The 17,026-nt window shown below is 37.3% G+C and overlaps 1 protein-coding gene across 5 annotated transcripts in view; it reads right to left on the bottom strand.

The window, feature by feature from the left end:
- Positions 1-17,026, bottom strand: part of ENTREP2 (endosomal transmembrane epsin interactor 2) — a 113,977-nt gene that overhangs the window by 61,675 nt on the left and 35,276 nt on the right. For all 5 annotated transcript variants that reach the window (XR_009278429.1, XR_009278430.1, XR_009278431.1 and 2 more), the window contains exon 3: positions 2,140-2,250. Coding sequence is in view for 2 of the 5 variants with exons in the window: in XM_058846768.1 (XP_058702751.1) it covers positions 2,140-2,250 (111 nt within the window). In the remaining 3 variants the exon portion in view is untranslated. The remainder of the gene's footprint in view (positions 1-2,139; positions 2,251-17,026) is intronic.

Genomic DNA, 17,026 nt, shown 5'->3' with positions numbered 1-17,026 from the left:
ACCTGCAAATTTGATTAAAACTACAGCAGTTATTTTTAAATGAATAAGTGACTTAAAAGACAGGTAAACTCAATAAAAACAAACATAGAAAAAATAAAATGTATTCTGTCTTGTGCAGTAATAGAACATAAATTAAAATATATTAATTGCTTAACCCATATATTTTAAGAACAATTTTTAGAGAACCACTATTTGAAAAAGGAATTCCTATACAGAAATGTTTCTCCTGTACACATTAATGAACATCTTGAGTGTGAAACTTCTCTGTACAAGTCCTACTCTCACTGATTTAAAGCAGTATCTTGAGGTTTTGGCAACAGGATCTGCAGCTAATTATGGGGGAAAAAAATTCCCATTAATTTTTTGTAACAAGGCGTTAAAGCTACTGCCCTTTTTTCCCCCTAGTGTTGTGTGTTGCTAAGCTGCAGGATAAAGGGCACAAATACCAACTTCACAAATTACACATTTGAAATGCTAACATATGGCAAGCACATTTCTCATATTCACACAAAAATACATATTATGGAATCTACAATAAATCCCCAGTGTTTAAAGCAAAATAAGACCACTGTGTCTTGTTCCTTTTCTTCAAATAACACTACATGTGAAACACTGTTGAATTTAAACTCCATAATACAGTAGATACTATTATCACTTTTAAAGCCATGAACTCACCATGAATGAGTTTGACAGAAATACCAGAATTAAAACAGAATTTATTTTGAATTTGACTTTTTTACTATACTGTGCTTGGGAATTTACTGGCTCAGTTATATGGGATGTTAACTACATTTCAAACCACATGTCTGCAAGAGCTGGATTTTGACTCCTAGAGCTGCATCCCCAGAGAGTACATTTGTATCCTAGGAGGCAAGTATAGGATTTAGATTTGATAATGTACACAAGGCACATAGTGCAGGATTGCAGAGATCTGCAGCACTAAAGAGAGCCATCTAAGGAATTAAAATTAAATATACAGTTGGAACAGTTGTTAAGAAACTGGGATTTTTCCTTTTTGAGTGAAAAATGGTAATAAAGTAATTAAATATGCTCAGCATAATATATCACCACCTTCTGAGTCAAATCCTGTGCTTAATCACAAAGCAGTGCTGTTCACTACAGTGCATCACTCCCAGAGGGTGGTCTATGAGAAAAGAACTCTGAAATTCCATATATATGAGTCCTGCAACATGGCAATGCAATATATTCATGTGTAAGTCCCCAGCCTGACTGAAATGGGATTTTGAGCAAGGAAAACCTAAAGAGCAAGGTCTGGGTAGAAGAAACTGTTGCTTTTTTGGGGTTGGTTTTGTGCTGTGTTTTTTTATTATTATTTTAACTTTTTTTTTAAAACAATTACATTATGATAAGCAGCCACAATGAAATTAACTTACCCTTACAGAGTACAACACACTGTGGTAAAACTACTTAGCGTTTCTTCGTGGTCTGAAAATCAAAACTACAGTTTGAACACTTATTATTTAAACCCAAATATTTCAGTCATGAGTTAACTTCTGTAGTCATCTTTGCAAGTTGAAGTCAGAAAATATGCTAGAATTTAATGTGTATGTACTTTTTTTTCCTGAGATAAAACCACAAAGGCTTTAGGCAAGTTGTACCTTGTAATTTAGAGCATGCCATATCATGATAATTTGTATTGTTCTGTATTTTATTTAACACAAGTAACATTCATTCACTTTGGAAATTAAAAAGAAAAACAATTCAGGTTGGCAAACAAAATATCAGCTCACACACACCAAGGCATTCCTATTGTGAAATCCACTGCCTGGACAAGTATTGGATGGAGGAATCCTGATCCTGCTGACATGAAATCCTAACCACCACACTGCTCTGATGTGGCCTGTATTCCACCTATTCTGCTGAAGCATCATTCTTACCATGACAGTAAGGAATCAATCCTTATGATATTCAAAGTTACTTTTTGAGGTGGCAAAACATTAAATCCATTAACACTTTAATCCAAACTTTTCCCAAACTGTTTTTTTCAGGTTGTAACACATATAGATTGCTCTAGTAATACCTGCTGGTTTGGAAATTACAGGAATGCGTGTATAAAACCCTAACAGATGAAAAATAGAATCATTGCCCTTGGTAAGAAATGTGTTTTCCATCACTCACCAACTGACATCCTTCCAGGGATTTCACCAGCTGAGCATTCTGACAGGAGAGAATGGACCCGGCCAAGTTCAGCATCACACACACTGCAGAGAGCAGCATGAAAAAGGTTATCTGGAAAAAACCCCAAGCACCCTATTATTACTCACTTCAAGAGGCAAACAAGGAAAAAATATAATTTCGATGTTCAAGAACTTCCAGCCTGTCACACAATTACATGGATGGCAACATTTTATGTATTTTAAAGAGAGGAGGGTACTTAATCTGACAGCATCCTCAGTCTTGCACTGTAAGAGAAAGCTAAATCAAAACTAGGCATGACTACTATATGTTTTCCTCCAGCCATTTCAAAATAATCCATTTATCTCCCACTTTTATCACATACTCTGAAAATTTAATGGGTTTTATTACCAAGCATTACTAGAAAGTAAGATTCAAAAAATGTTTTATCATAAACAGATGTAGTCTTGAAACAATTTAAATCCTTTTGATGGGGATATGGGTATCTTAAACAGGAAAAGTATTTGTGAATATCACATACCATGAGTGCCTACAAGTTGGGGAAAAAGAGTGGATAAAATTCTGGATATATATAACTACTAGGTTTTTAAACAACAATCACGATTTAAGCAGCATTCTCCATAAGAACTACTCATGGTGTTAATTACTCCGTTTTTCTCATCTCAAAATGTGTCAAAACAATCATTAACCTGGTTCCATCAGTTTATCATTTTATTGCTTTAAATGTAAAAAACCAGGTCCAGTCAGGGCAAACAAATCTCAACATATTCAGTATGCAATGATACAAGCAGTAAGAGGCCAAGAACAAATGTGTGCCTGATGTGTGGCCACCTTAAATATTCCGTGCTGACATTGCTACAACTCAATAGGAGTGTGAGTGTATCAGCTGAAATTAGTAAGAAATTCTGTTGGAACTTTTTCCATATGCATGCTCACAGTTTACAGCCCTCCACTGTTCTCACAAGATGTTATTTTTTGTCAGTGCACGTGTTAGGAATATTTTTGACAACCTTAAATCCAAAATGGCTGTATATTTTTTTCTGGTGCTTTTGGACAACCCCATAACCTCTACAGTATTAACCAAAGGACAGAAGCTGTGCTACAAATTTTAGTTGCCAGCTCCAGATTCTTACAAACATCACAGCTGACAACAAGGGCTGTAACCTACGTCAGGTTTATCTATATTTGCAGTATTTTCTCCATATCAGCATTCATTAATGAAGAAAACTCTATTGGTGTTTCCAAGGTAACCTCTTCCTTTTGTCACTGGCAAAGACGAGAGGGAAGGAGCCAGCACTGTCAAAATCATGAAACAGGCTCTTAGAATTCCTGTTCATCTCATGGGTCTAAGTCTCACATTCTGTTTAGGAGTTGCATTTCAGTGGCAGCCGCCACATGATATCAAACACTGAAGTTCTCTGTCACACTTGTCTTCACAATTTTGCTCTTTTGTGCCTCATGCTTTTCTTAATGTCCCAGACAAGGAACCACCTAATCTGGACATGGAGCTAAAGGGGGAAATTCATGTCCTTTGCAAGTCTTATGGAACTACCTGGCCTGCTGCAGAACACAAAGATCCTAATAAAAGGAACGGTAGAATTTCCAATCCCCTTAATGCTTCTCAGCTAAAAACCCATCTCTTGATGGAGTGGGACACACCTGGTTCTCTGTTATCACAGCTTCAGAGGTAAAGTTTACCACCATGCTGGAAGCCACAACAGAGAAAAGGAGGCACAAAAGTATCAATTACCACATTTACAGGCATGTTACAGACATGCTCAGTGTGTTCCATATTTTTATCAAAAATCAGTCTTTTCTAACACTGGCACAGGTGCAGCAATAAAAATAAACACATCTGCAGCCTTTTGAAAGAGTGGCCATTGTGGATTATGATGGAGACCCAACATTACACTATGAAACACTGTAGATGAAGTTAGATACACATTATTTATGAAATCAAGTATGCCTAATTTCCACATTAAAATTTTCCTCAGAAAGAGAGCTACCAAATATTTGCCCTGAGAGCTCAGTGTGACATACTTGAAGGAGCAGTATGAAACTATGTGGAAAGATTATAAAACACAGGTAACCCAGTAATCAAGGGCAAAAACTTACACTGAAATACAGAATTGTCAGATACTGACAGGCTATGACATCTTAATGTTGATTTAAAACTACAATATTGTCACCCTGAAAATTGAGCCTTCTGATAATGTTTTTGTAGTTTTAGTTCCTTTCCCATGAAATTCCTGTAAACATAAGTTGTTTATCACATTCCTTCTAAGAAACGTCTTTTGATGGGCGTTTCTCATGACCAGTGTGCTTGGGAAGGTGGTAATTTAATTATCCAATCTCTGGTCATTGTCAAGAATATAAATACTGGAGTCAGAGAATAAAGTGAGGTGTTTTTGTTCTGACACTGAAAGTGGTCGTGTGAATTATTCTGTGCCCTTTAGCGACATAATATTATGTTCTTCACATTTCTAGTTACAACATATAAACAAGATAAAATATTCCTAGAAACCAGCAAGAAGCACTAATGCCACTAAGCTCCAAAAGTCACCAAGAAGTAATACATGAACAAAAAGCAAAGCAAATGGATTTATTACAATTTATTACGGTGGTAGCAGAACTAAGTGGAGAAGTCAAAGCTTATATTCTATACTAAGGACTCTATAGAAGAAATGTTAATTTCCTATGTAAATGTTACCACAGTCCTAAACTAATTCTACAAAACTAAACAGTTTGGATGCAGTGATTTAAAATTATATAACAACTCACAATGTGAGATGTCATCTTGCACATGGACCCACAGAAGGCTCCCCTTTTTACTCCATTTCTGGAAACTACTGAAAGTATAAACCTGCAGAGCATATCAAGAGTGAGTTTGCATCTCTGCAGTCCTAACAGACCATACCACACACATCTGCATGGAATGAAAATATCAGTACTCCCCATGCCTTGCAAGGCAGAGCCCAGAAGAAATGTCTTTCCATACTGAAAAAAAACAACCAAACCAAAAACTTTAGCACTAACAGGTTATATTATCTTTCCACTATGAAGGAAGATGTTTGGAGTTCTCCCCTGAGTATAACTTGACCTTTTAGAAAATTATTAGTATTCTCAGATTGTTTGTGAACATTTTTTCCTTCACATTTCTTCAATGTAGATACAACCATGTAGATACAAGCATAGACCTGGCTTCAGAATGTCCTAAAGTAGATCATCGATCATCTTAATTTTATAGATTAATTTTATGGATACCACCAAAAAAATAAAAGTGATTTACAGAAGCTGACATATTCTCTGCCCTCCATTCTTTTTCATCACTTTCATTTTTGCCTCTTACTATTTCTCTTTTCTTCACAACTGGCCTCAAGTAATTTATTCTCTTTTGTTTTTACCATAAGCTTTAGACTTCCTTTCATCTTTTTTCCCACAGGCACTGTTAAAACTGTATTTATTACCTGAAAACCTGAAAACTTTAATCCTTGAGATAGCTGTCTCAAAGCACCTTCTTGCCCTTACTGTGTCTTTCACAATTTGTTCTTGAATTGATAGGAGGTAAAAAGGGGAAAAACAAATGAACCAACTTTAGCACACAGTACAGTTTGTGATGTGCAACAGAAGACATTAACAATTTAGATTTTCTTTCCATATACAGCTTTCTACCAAAACATGCAGTGAGAGCAGCTCTGAGCAGGACTTGGGGGTGTTGGTGGATTAGAAGCACAACACGACCTGACAAGCCCAGAAGGCCACCTGTGTCCTGGGCTGTGTCCTGGGCAGTGTCACGAGCAGCGTGGACAGGAGGTCAAGGGAGAGGACTTTCCCCATCTATTCCACCCTTGTGGGAGACCTGGAATGCTGTGTTCAGCTCTGGGATGGGATGTCCCGGATCAGGCAGGATGTGAACCTGTTGGAGCAAGCCCAGAGGAGGCCATAAAGATGCCCAGAAGGCTGGAGCACCTCTGATATGGACACAGACTGGGATGGGGCTGTCCAGCAAAAAGAGATGTAGATATTGCATCACATAAAACCATATTTCTAAAAGCGACATTTTAGAATTAGGATGCCTTACACTTTCATTTTGGAGATATGTACAAAACAGGATTGCTTTTTCATTTGCTGGCATTTCGACCACTTCTTCCCCTGGTGGTTTGCAGTGGTTTGATAGTCAAGCCATGAACACTTAGACAAAACATTACCCTCTGTGCTGATGAAACATATTAATCAACTCTCCTGTGCAGGATACTTTGAATAAAACCAGGCACTGCCATGGTAAACTGGCTTCTGTAAATCTGTAGCTGTAATATTGTGTCTACATGCTTTTTCCTGTTAATTCCTGTCCTGCAGCTCCTGAAAGGTCAGAAAATCTCCTTGAATGAACTTTAGTTTACCCTGAAATCATTTGCAGAAAGCAATTTTTTGAGACACTGTAGTTTGACAAGAGATCCTACAGGCTTCTTTCCAATCACATTAAATATGTGTGGGTATGTTCCATGGGATTTCAAATATATTCATTTTAAAACACATACTTCTCATTTGTGAAGCAGCAAGAACAGCCATAGGTAAACGTGCTTGTCTCTGTAAACCACTGTATAAGTAGATTAAAAATTTGCCCCAAGGTGTTTTGCTCACAGAACTTTGTCTTACATGAACTGCAGACAGTAACATTTATTGTTATTCGTGTTACAGAATTTATCGTTTCCCTGACAGAGGTGCAGAAGGTTAAACACCAGAAGCAAACCTGAAAATTTATCACCACCAAGAGCTATGAAGCAGTGAGATCAGCAACTGTGCCAGGACTGAGTTAATGCAAGATTATCTGGGGTACAGCCACAAGCCACCTGTTGGATCAGCCAGATGCTGAATGCTCATTACACATGATAGGTTTAAATAGATAAAACATATAATTTTTAAATTAGTCCATTAAAAAAACTTACTGAACAGAAATGGCACTCAAACCAACACTCCTGACTCACGGTTTGCAAGTGTACAAGAAACAACAAAATTTATCTTCTCATTATTTGCCCCATAATAGGCAAATAATTTCTTTTTCATGATTTCTCAATGCTTGCCAAGAAGAGACAGGATGAAAAGTGTTGCCATTTCAGACCTGTTTAATTCAGTATTCCATGTCATTTGCCTAAATTAAAATTTAAATTAAAGATTTGAGCAAAAATGTTTTCTCTACGTCTAAAGCAATGTTCTATATCAAATAGGCAGAAATATTCCCTGTTGTGTGGCACAGCATCAGGCTAAAGATTTTAACGTTTTTATGCTAGGAACCATATATTGTATCTTGTTTTATCCTCAATTATATCAGACTCTTCAATTCCAGTCATTATTAAATTAAATTACATTTTCTCCAGATTAAAATCTTTTTGACTCCATGAGACTATTTAACTTTGGAAAGGAATATTTTAAATATTTAAATCCATGCAACTATTTCTAATTTCAAAGCTAAAAAGTTCAGATGAAAACTTCTGCACTTGAACTTGGTGCATGTGATTTTACTGACCTGCTTATGGCCCTATTAACTTGTTTTCATTCAGATAGATCTTGGAATTTAATTAATTATTTGTTGCTTGGTTGTATCTTAATTTCTATATATTTATTAAAATATTCTGTGGAAAACTCCAACTTCAAATATGATTCTGTTTAAGATTATAAACAATGATACTGGTTTTGATTTACAAGAAAAAACTGTGCTTCCCTCTGACTGTATTTGATTTATTGCCAGAGTAGCAATCAGCCTCCAGAAGAGTCAGCACCTCTGGAGAATGATGTGAATGTTGGTACCAGCCCCGTGTGCAACAGAGAGGGGCACCGGGTGTTTGCAGCAGAATTGGCATCACACAAAATAACATCTATTTAAAGAACAGAAGGAGGAGTCTGGTTTCCTCCTGTTTCACTGTGCAGCAAACAACAACATCAACAAAGTGGGGGATTTGGTAGTTGCTGCCAAGGCTTTTCAAGAGCCCTGGGATCCAAAATCCAGCCTTGGCTCTGTATACAGGAGCTGAGTGACAGACAAATGCAAAGATGCATTTATATCAAAACAAATCTCCTAAGATCTCACAATAAGAGATATTCAATACCTCCAAGAAATTCCCTGTCAGTAGAAACAATGGCCATACTGATAATTTCCTCAAGTATGATCAGATTAAAAGACTGAGGCAACAGTGAGTGTAGCAGTGTCACATTTTACACACAGCAATAAGTGTTTGTGGTTTCTCTAATGCTCTGTTACAGCTCCAGCGATTACACTATTTATTGTAGTGTTTTTTAGGAAAGTGTAAGAGGGGGCTTGATTTAGGAATAAAGACCTTGTGCTCTCAGCTCAGAAACAGTAACCAGAAATTTGTCAAAACTAGATATTTCAACATCTACTGATTTTCTGCTCTTTTGATCCCAATTAACTCTTTTAGCCTCTACAGCTTTCTGAATCACAGAATATTCTGAGTTGGAAGGGACCCAAAAGGACCAAAAAAAGGCCTGCAGACTACTGCCATATAAAAGAGAAACAAGAGGAGCTACACCCTTTTTTTTTTCTGATAAAATTGAAGCTATCTCTTGAAGAATTCATATAATATGACCTCTTGAAGTATTCATATGATATGACACACTTCTAACAATAATAGTAACAAAAAAAGTTTGCAGGTAATTAGTTTTGTAGCAGAGAACTAGCTGAAGTTTTGCCTTATAATCTATTAAAAGGACAATGGGGAGTTGCCAGCTGATATGCTAAAGAGGCTCATTCAAAGTTTGGTACATGAAAATAAGCACTCAAAGGAATCCTTCAATGACCTGCAGCTAATACTGCAACAAAAATAATCATATAATTTTTACTATATGTGCAGTCAAAAGAAGTCATTTGGACAATTTTTTTTTAATAGTAGTTGTATTGTCTAATTTTTATCACTGACACTTCCATTTATACACCACTGCTCCCCTAAATAAAAAATCCATGCACATGAAATTTAACTTAAAGTGTAATTTTGAAAGAGAAAGACATCAAACAGCACTAACCTATTTTAATGCTACTCAAAATGTTGCCAATTTAAAATGCTTCAAAAATTACTCCTTCAGCTGTAGTCAGGTGGAAAAAGAGGAGTTGATAATAAAAACTTCAAATATAATGCTTTCTGAATAGAATTTTGACCACATAAGCCAGATCTAAAATTTCAACTACCTCAGCCATATTAATTTTCCTTCCAACATACTCTCCAAGGAAGTAAAAATTTAAACTTTTTAAAAATTAACATATAAGACACTGTGTTGTCAAAAATGTTCCACAACAACAGCAGAATAGGAAAAGAAGACATTTAGGACATTAGAAAAGACAACATTTTTCTAAATTAGCTTTGCATACAACAATCCATATTTAAACAAAACAGTTAAATCAGTAAATAAAAATGAATACATTTTTTCAATAATGTGAGCAGTCTAATAACTTTTAAGAAAATCTACATAAGACTGAATTTATACTTCCATAGCAACTGCCTAATGGGTTCATCCACCTAAACAATACATTATTTTTGCAAGTGTCACATTGCAGGAAGGATTCACCTCCATGCACGTGTCAGTGAAATGCTGCTCCATATAAATTAACCTTCCATAACATCTGTAGCAGGATTCCCTGAGGAAATAAAGGCTCGTGTTGTCCTGCTGACAAGGACAGGCATCAAAAGCTCTGTGAGCAGCCCTTCCTGGCAGAAGCGTAATGAGACAGAAGCAGGATGTAAAGGTCACATACACAGATATTTTGCATCTGTCTTTCCCAACTTATTAATAGCAATTAACTACTCACTTGCAATTATTCTCATTAATTAACAACAGCGTGGTCTCTCTGAGCCCTCGCACACCACAACTCTGACTCTCATCCCTGAGGAGGAAAATTCTGCCAGGTGAGCAGGGTCAGGAGCCACAACTGCTGATCTCCATCAAGAGCACACGAGCATTTTCAGTATCAGTTTGTGAGGCAAGGCTTCAACGTGGACAGCAGCTCTTTCCAACTTGATTGGAACGTAAACTCACTGTAGTTTTGGCCATTTAAAGAAAAATTGCACACACATCTCCAAAGAAGACTCACGTGAATAATTTGATAGAGATCCATCAGTAAATGAACTTCAATATTTTAAAGACCTTTCCTCACACATCTGAAGTTGAACTTAGTCCATAATGCTGTTGGAGGTTTTATGGTGTTTGTAATAAGGAAATCCAAACACGCAATCACACACATGTCCAGCTCAAGATCTACACTGTAATTTACCTAGCAAGCAAATCCTACTGAAATGCAAGTATTTTTCTTCAACAAGCACAGGATAATTAGATTCTCTTTGGGTAACAATGCATTTCCTTCCATCTGTCACACTAAATAAATCTAAAATCACATGAGTTTTGATTGAGTACATGAGTACAAAGAGTGAGGCATCCATTCCCAACTCCAGCACACCTGAAAATACTTCGTATTAGTTCATACAAATATTTATTCTACTTTTAAAAACATTTCAAATGCAGCTCATCTTGTCTCGAAAAAATTTTTGAAGCTAGTGTTTCCTCACCATTTGAAAACAAAATACAAAGTTTAACAAATAGTTCCCATGTTGCCAGCCCCAGTGATGTGTGACACGAGATTAATTTACCAAGGAGGAAGAAGAAATGCTGAAGCAAACCAGACTCACACCAAGAAAGAGTTGAAGAAATTAGACCTTGCAAAGGCTGCCAAGAACTCCAGGAGCAGATGGGATGCAGCCTGCATTTCTAAAAGAAGGAGCAGATGAGATGAAAGAACCATCAGCAGATATATTTAGAAAGCGTGTGAGAACAAGGGAATTACTGATGGACTGAAGGGAGGTGAATGTAGCACCCACAGCACACTCCTCATTGCAAGCAGCAGCCCTGGGGCTGGAACTGTGACAGTTTCCTACGGCAGGGATGCGCCAGCAGGAGCTGCTGCCATGGCAACACCAAGCGATGGCAGCAGACGGGGAGGAGTAGGGGCTGTTTAAGGGGAATTATGAAGTGCTTGTTTAGGAAGGGGCAAGTGTTATGCCCCAGCAGGGTTTTCCTGCTCTTCAGGAAAAGCTGCTTGTGGTCTTTTTAAACCCTGCCACTGGGGATAACTAATTAGCACATGGATGCTCAGCAGAGGAGTCTGGATTCTCCAGATATGAGTGACAGCTGGTGGCAGCTGGGCCCAGGAACAGGCAGCCTTGGTCAAAAGGGTATCAGAGAGGCACAGACAGAGACCTGGGCAAGAGAAAGCTTTAAGAAGTGTTCAGCTGTAAAAGAGGACTTAGAATGTTCATTCTAAAGAGATGCTTCACCCTGCGCCATCTTTTCTCCACTGCTGCAAACATTTCCCTGATTCACTTCTGTTTCCATATCAAGTGCTGTTTCTTTCTCACCCAGTTCACAACTTTATTGGGTCATTCTCCATTTTTCCCCTCTTCCATCAGGTCCATTCTAATGAAAAGGCACTGGGGGTAGGTTTTTCTGCCAGCTGTTTCATGAAATGAAAGAAGAAGGAAGGGAATCAGCAGACTAAGTTAAAAAACAAAAACAGCAATAGGTAGTGCACATTTTAAAAGCTAAAAGGATATATTAATTTACCTACAAAAAAAATTTGGAACATGAATGTAATCACAGTTTACACAAACTCAAATTGCAGGTTTTGAAGATCACACTTTTCAGATCACCTACTCAATCCAACAAGAGACATTATCTCATGGCCTAAACCAACAATTCGTACATTGGGAACAGACTTCTCAGGGCATCAGTTTGAAATAAACATAAAACAGAAGCAGCTTCAATGAAACATAAATATATTTTAAATCTACTTTCAAACTGAAGTAACCTGGAATACAGTTATCACTGAATACATTAACCTCATTTCTCGATCCTGTCTCACAGACTTTTAGCACAACCCCAGCCATGCTGCAACAGTGTGCAGAGACAGATGCTGCACTTTGGTGACCAGGGCAGTACAGCCACGTCAGTACTTTATACAACTAACCCTCAGCAAAGGGAGAACAGGAAGGCAAGAGGCAAAGAAAACTTCACTGTGTCCCATGTACAGGAAAATACTATTTACAGCCTACACTTTCTTCACTGAAATAATTCAGGTAAAAGATACAAATCTATTGCAATTCAGTTACTTATGGTGCTTGTGGCACTGAACCTCTGAAACATCAGAGATCCCACTGTATGATTTCTTACTGACATGGTTTTGGTTCACTTCTTTCTGGTCATCTAGGTCCTGTTCTTCCCAAGTCTTTTGATGTCTATCTGCCTTGTGCTACCAGACTCACATTTCAATTTCTCCTTCCTGTCCCAGTCCTCCACAATTCTCTTACCTCTGATTTAGCATTCAGCTCCTCTGAATTCAGGTTAGTTTCCTTCCATGCTCCCAGAAAAGAGGTCAAAGAAAAACACTCTCCTCTCAATTCCAAAGCCTGGTTTACATCAGCTCTGAGCAAAATGTACAGCTTTACATCTGAAGAGCTACTTTGCGAACCAGCACTGGATTTGCTTTCCAAACAGAAGTTATTACAGCCTCTCAAGTTTCTTCTTGAAACTAGCAATACCCAGTATTCAATCCCTGCCCAGTTCATCAGAAACTGAAAAACACACCTATGCAAGATGCACTTGTTTTCACCCAGTGTTTTGTTCACCTTTAAACTAATGCTTCAGCCTCAAAGACAAGCGTTTGTCTAATAGCAGGGTTCCTAACAAACATTTTGATCAAGGAATTCAAAGAATACTCATGCTGAAATGATACTGCAGAGTGATCAAGGGATCTGTTAAGGCAATGGGGTGTTCTGCAGCTCCTCTCAACATCACACAGGTATCAAAGTCAGTGGTGACACACGAGGTGATGGGTGCCTCAGACTCTGCTGCTCTCCCATGCTGTGCATTCGTTCACTTGCTTTTCTCCTGCAGTCTTGACCTGTTTATGCTGACACTGTCTCTCCACTGCACAGATCATCTTTTTATTCCAGGAACCAAACACCAAATCTCTGCTCAAGGGAGGGTATTGCAGGGAGGACAACCATTTTTTTATTTTTTTTTTATATTCAAAGATTTCACTCAGATTTCATCTGAAAGGAAGCTGTAAATTCTCTTCCAAGATTTTAAAAAGACTTGTCTCATCCCTTAAGCTACTGTAGGACCTCAGGTTCAGCAGCCAGGAACATGTCAACACTCCACCTCACCAAGCAGACTATAGGAAACTTACTATTATATAATACACTATGTATATAATACTAATACACTATTTCTGTACATTTCTTGTTTCATCTGTTTCCTGAAGTTTGTTTATGCCTGCTGTAGTCTTCAATGATATTTAGTGAGAGGAGATAACCAATGAGGAAAAACATTTGGACCAGTTTTACATGTTCATGCGTCTCATGGGGAAAAAGATTATGTGGGTGTATCAATTTAAAATTATTAGTAATTTCCTTTTTCAACTTAGATATTTTTCCAATTATTTTTACTGAAAAAAAGAAAAATATTCATCTGAATTTCAAATAATTAAAGTTTTTCACTGGAATTCTAGAAAGGAAATCTCTCATTTTGCAAAAAACTACTATGCTGACCCAAGATGAGTATTTTCTTAAAAAGTCAGGTTTTGTATTTAACTGAGTCTTACCAGGGGTGCAGCCTGAGACTTTGCACAGCAGTTCATCCTCTTGCCTGATATGCAGGTGGAACTGCAGCTATTTAGGGTGGCTTCTCTTATTTTTCTTAAATGAAGAAAAGCCTATATGCTTATCAAAAACAAAAAAGGAATGGAATAATGGTTCATTTGAAGGGACAACACATTGAGTTATACATGCACTGATTTGCATGTTCACTGGTGCACAGAACTGGATCTGGAATGCACATTTCATAGCAAATGCTTTTAAACAGCTATTCTGAGTAATCAAGATCATTTATTAATAAGCAGTATTATCTTGTGCTCACTGACGTTCACAGACATTAAGAAACCCCGCATTTCTGTTCATTGAAAAAAATATTAAATCTATCAGTTTATTGTAAAAACTTTCAGTTAGAAATATAAAAATGTTTTTTTGGGGTCACCCAAATGCCAGATGGCAACAGAGAAGCTTTCAACTCAATTCAGAGGCTGAATTAATCTTCTTAGCACAAATAGATTTGCAATTACAATAGATTAGATTGTAACAGAAAAATAATCTGACTGTACAATTTAAAGTTTTATTACAAGGTAATTCAGCCTCAGGAGCTCTATAAGCTCTCTTCCAGTTTTCAGACACTTCCATAAGCCACGAGGAAACAAATTCCTACTTTAACACTGCATTTTAACACTAAGCAGTAGTAGTGACAAAGCCAACACTTGGTTTCTGAAAAAGGGACTCTTGAGAAATTTTCCCAAAGCACTACCAATACTCTGAGATTTCAAAATGAAAACAGAGAAAGCTTAATGAGGAAACACCTGAAATATACAGAAAGCACTGTTCAAAATCATTGTGTGAGCAATTTAAATACCTCCTTTGTCTGCGTGTTTCCTCTGGTAAATGTAAATACAGGTTTGATAACAGACACTGATTCCTTGCATGCATAAAGCCTTTTGGCAACATAAGCAACTGATGGTTAGGAGGTGATCAAGAAAATTCAGATAAAGTAACAAAAAATCTGGTGAATTTTCCAGATAATTAATCTTTGCAAAGGCACTTCAGCAGGAGAACTTCTAAATTTCTGCACATTAATATTGCAGTAAAATGTCCTTAGTACATACACATTTGTAAATCTTTGACTGAATGCAGAATACAAAACAGCATTCATACTAATAGCTTATAAATACACAATACACACTCCCAGTTTTGACTTTGGTTCCAAAGTGTTAAACTATGCAACAACGTGCTCATTTCTACACCAACACTACACTTATATAATACACTTCTAGTATAATAGAGCCAGAAATTAATTGCTGATGAACTATCTCTGTTTAATGCTTCTTCAACTTCCTCTTTTTGCCTGCAGAAAAGAATACATTTGCACAGAAAAGCCACTGCATTCTGTGGAAAAGCCCTGAATGATTACAGGGCTGAGCAAGGCTCATCCAGCAGTGTGGGGGGCTGAGCCTGGCCAGCAGGAAAGCACCACACAGTCACCCACTCACTGCCCCTTGCAGCAGGGCTAGAAGAGAATTGGAAAAGCCCAAGTGAAAAAATCTTGTGGATGGAGGTAAAGATAGTTTAAAAGCAAAGGAAAAAGGAAGGAAAAAGCCAAAGCAAGTGATGCTGTGTGGGAAAACCAGAAAGCCTTGATACTGCACAAATACTGCTCAGCAATAGTCAAAACACTGGTTATTATAAACCAGTTTTAGTCACAATCCAAGATATGCAGAAAACTGGCACCTTAAAATATTATCACAGTTTCACCACTTTTCAGGACGTCACAGATGGTGCATGGTTTAATTTTATATAGCCTTATCATTTGAAGCTATGAATAAAGTTATCTGTTTTTCTGCTATCACTCTCGGCAATGCCAGATTTTATAACACACTGCAGCAAAAAAGACACTTATTGTAATCAATTATCTAGCTGCTTATAATACTATAAAATAGGTTAAAAGGTAATTATTGACCATATGTATTTGGCATATGTGTTGTATAAACAGATCAGGAGAAACATGGCTCATTAGCATGTTGGTGGTACTTTGTGCTGTGAGGTTGTAAAGTTAGACATTACTGATTGCTAATCAGAGCAGTCACCCTGCACACGTGGGGTCCAACTGCTCAAAGGTATTTACAACTCAGCAAGGAAAACAGAACATTATGTAGCCACTGTAAAACCACTACACAGCTTAATCACACACAGAAGTGAAAAACACCATCCCTGTCCCCATTCTTCAGCTGATTATTGTATCACCACCAAGGTGCAATGCAGAAGATCAGGATCTAACTCAAGAGCATTAAGCTTGCTCTTGGAAACAAATAATTTCCTAGAGCAGATTTTAGGAAGATGCCACCACTGTCACAACTACTGTTTCCTCCCTTTTGTCTTTATTTCCTTGAATTACATTGACCATGAATGCCTATTTCTATTTCACTGAATGAGTTGATATTAGAAAGCCCAGCTGAATTTACAACATGCAAGAGAGCATTCAGGAATCAGAGAAGCCAAGTCTCAACAGGCCTGGATAACACTTCTGATGTGTGAATATTATTTATTCCAATGATGTGAGCTCTATGCCTACTGTCCGAATTCATAATACTGAGAGATATACCTGAAGTTCTAATTAAGCTTATTCTTACTACTACAAGACTTTAAATTTCATACTGTCCATTTTATTCTTTATTCTGGGGACTACCTTTAGTGCTATGTGACAAAGGTTTCACATCACTCTGTTACACATGCCATTGTTTCAAAGGCAAGCTTTACCTGCTAACACATCCTTATTGACACAGTCATCACGTGTTTTTAATAAGATTGATTTCCATCTAATACTGCTTTACATTAATAGGCTAACTGAAACTCTATTAGCATGCACACACAGAGAATGGATTACTGTTCATTATTAAGTAACTACATGAATCTCACAACAGAAATAATAATGTAGCTGAAAATCTTCCTGCAGATGAAGACAAACAACTACCAACTTGGAATGGGCTTTTTCCCATCCAGATACCTGCTAAAAAGATTGCTCTGCAGTGCATTTTTAGGCAAATGAAGTTAAATGCAAAGGTACAAACAGACCCATGGTCTGTGAGACAGTAGAAAAATATTATTTTCACACAGGTAGTTTATACATTACAACTCCAAAGGCCTTTCACTTTCTGTACTAAGTGTTTCTAGATATCAGGATACACAATAGCAATGCAAATCATCCCCACAGA

The sequence above is a fragment of the Poecile atricapillus genome, chromosome 11 (genome assembly GCF_030490865.1).
Source record: "Poecile atricapillus isolate bPoeAtr1 chromosome 11, bPoeAtr1.hap1, whole genome shotgun sequence".
NCBI classification, from domain to species: domain Eukaryota; kingdom Metazoa; phylum Chordata; class Aves; order Passeriformes; family Paridae; genus Poecile; species Poecile atricapillus.
Note: the sequence above shows the minus strand (reverse complement) of the source record. Positions and strands in the feature narration are given on the sequence as shown.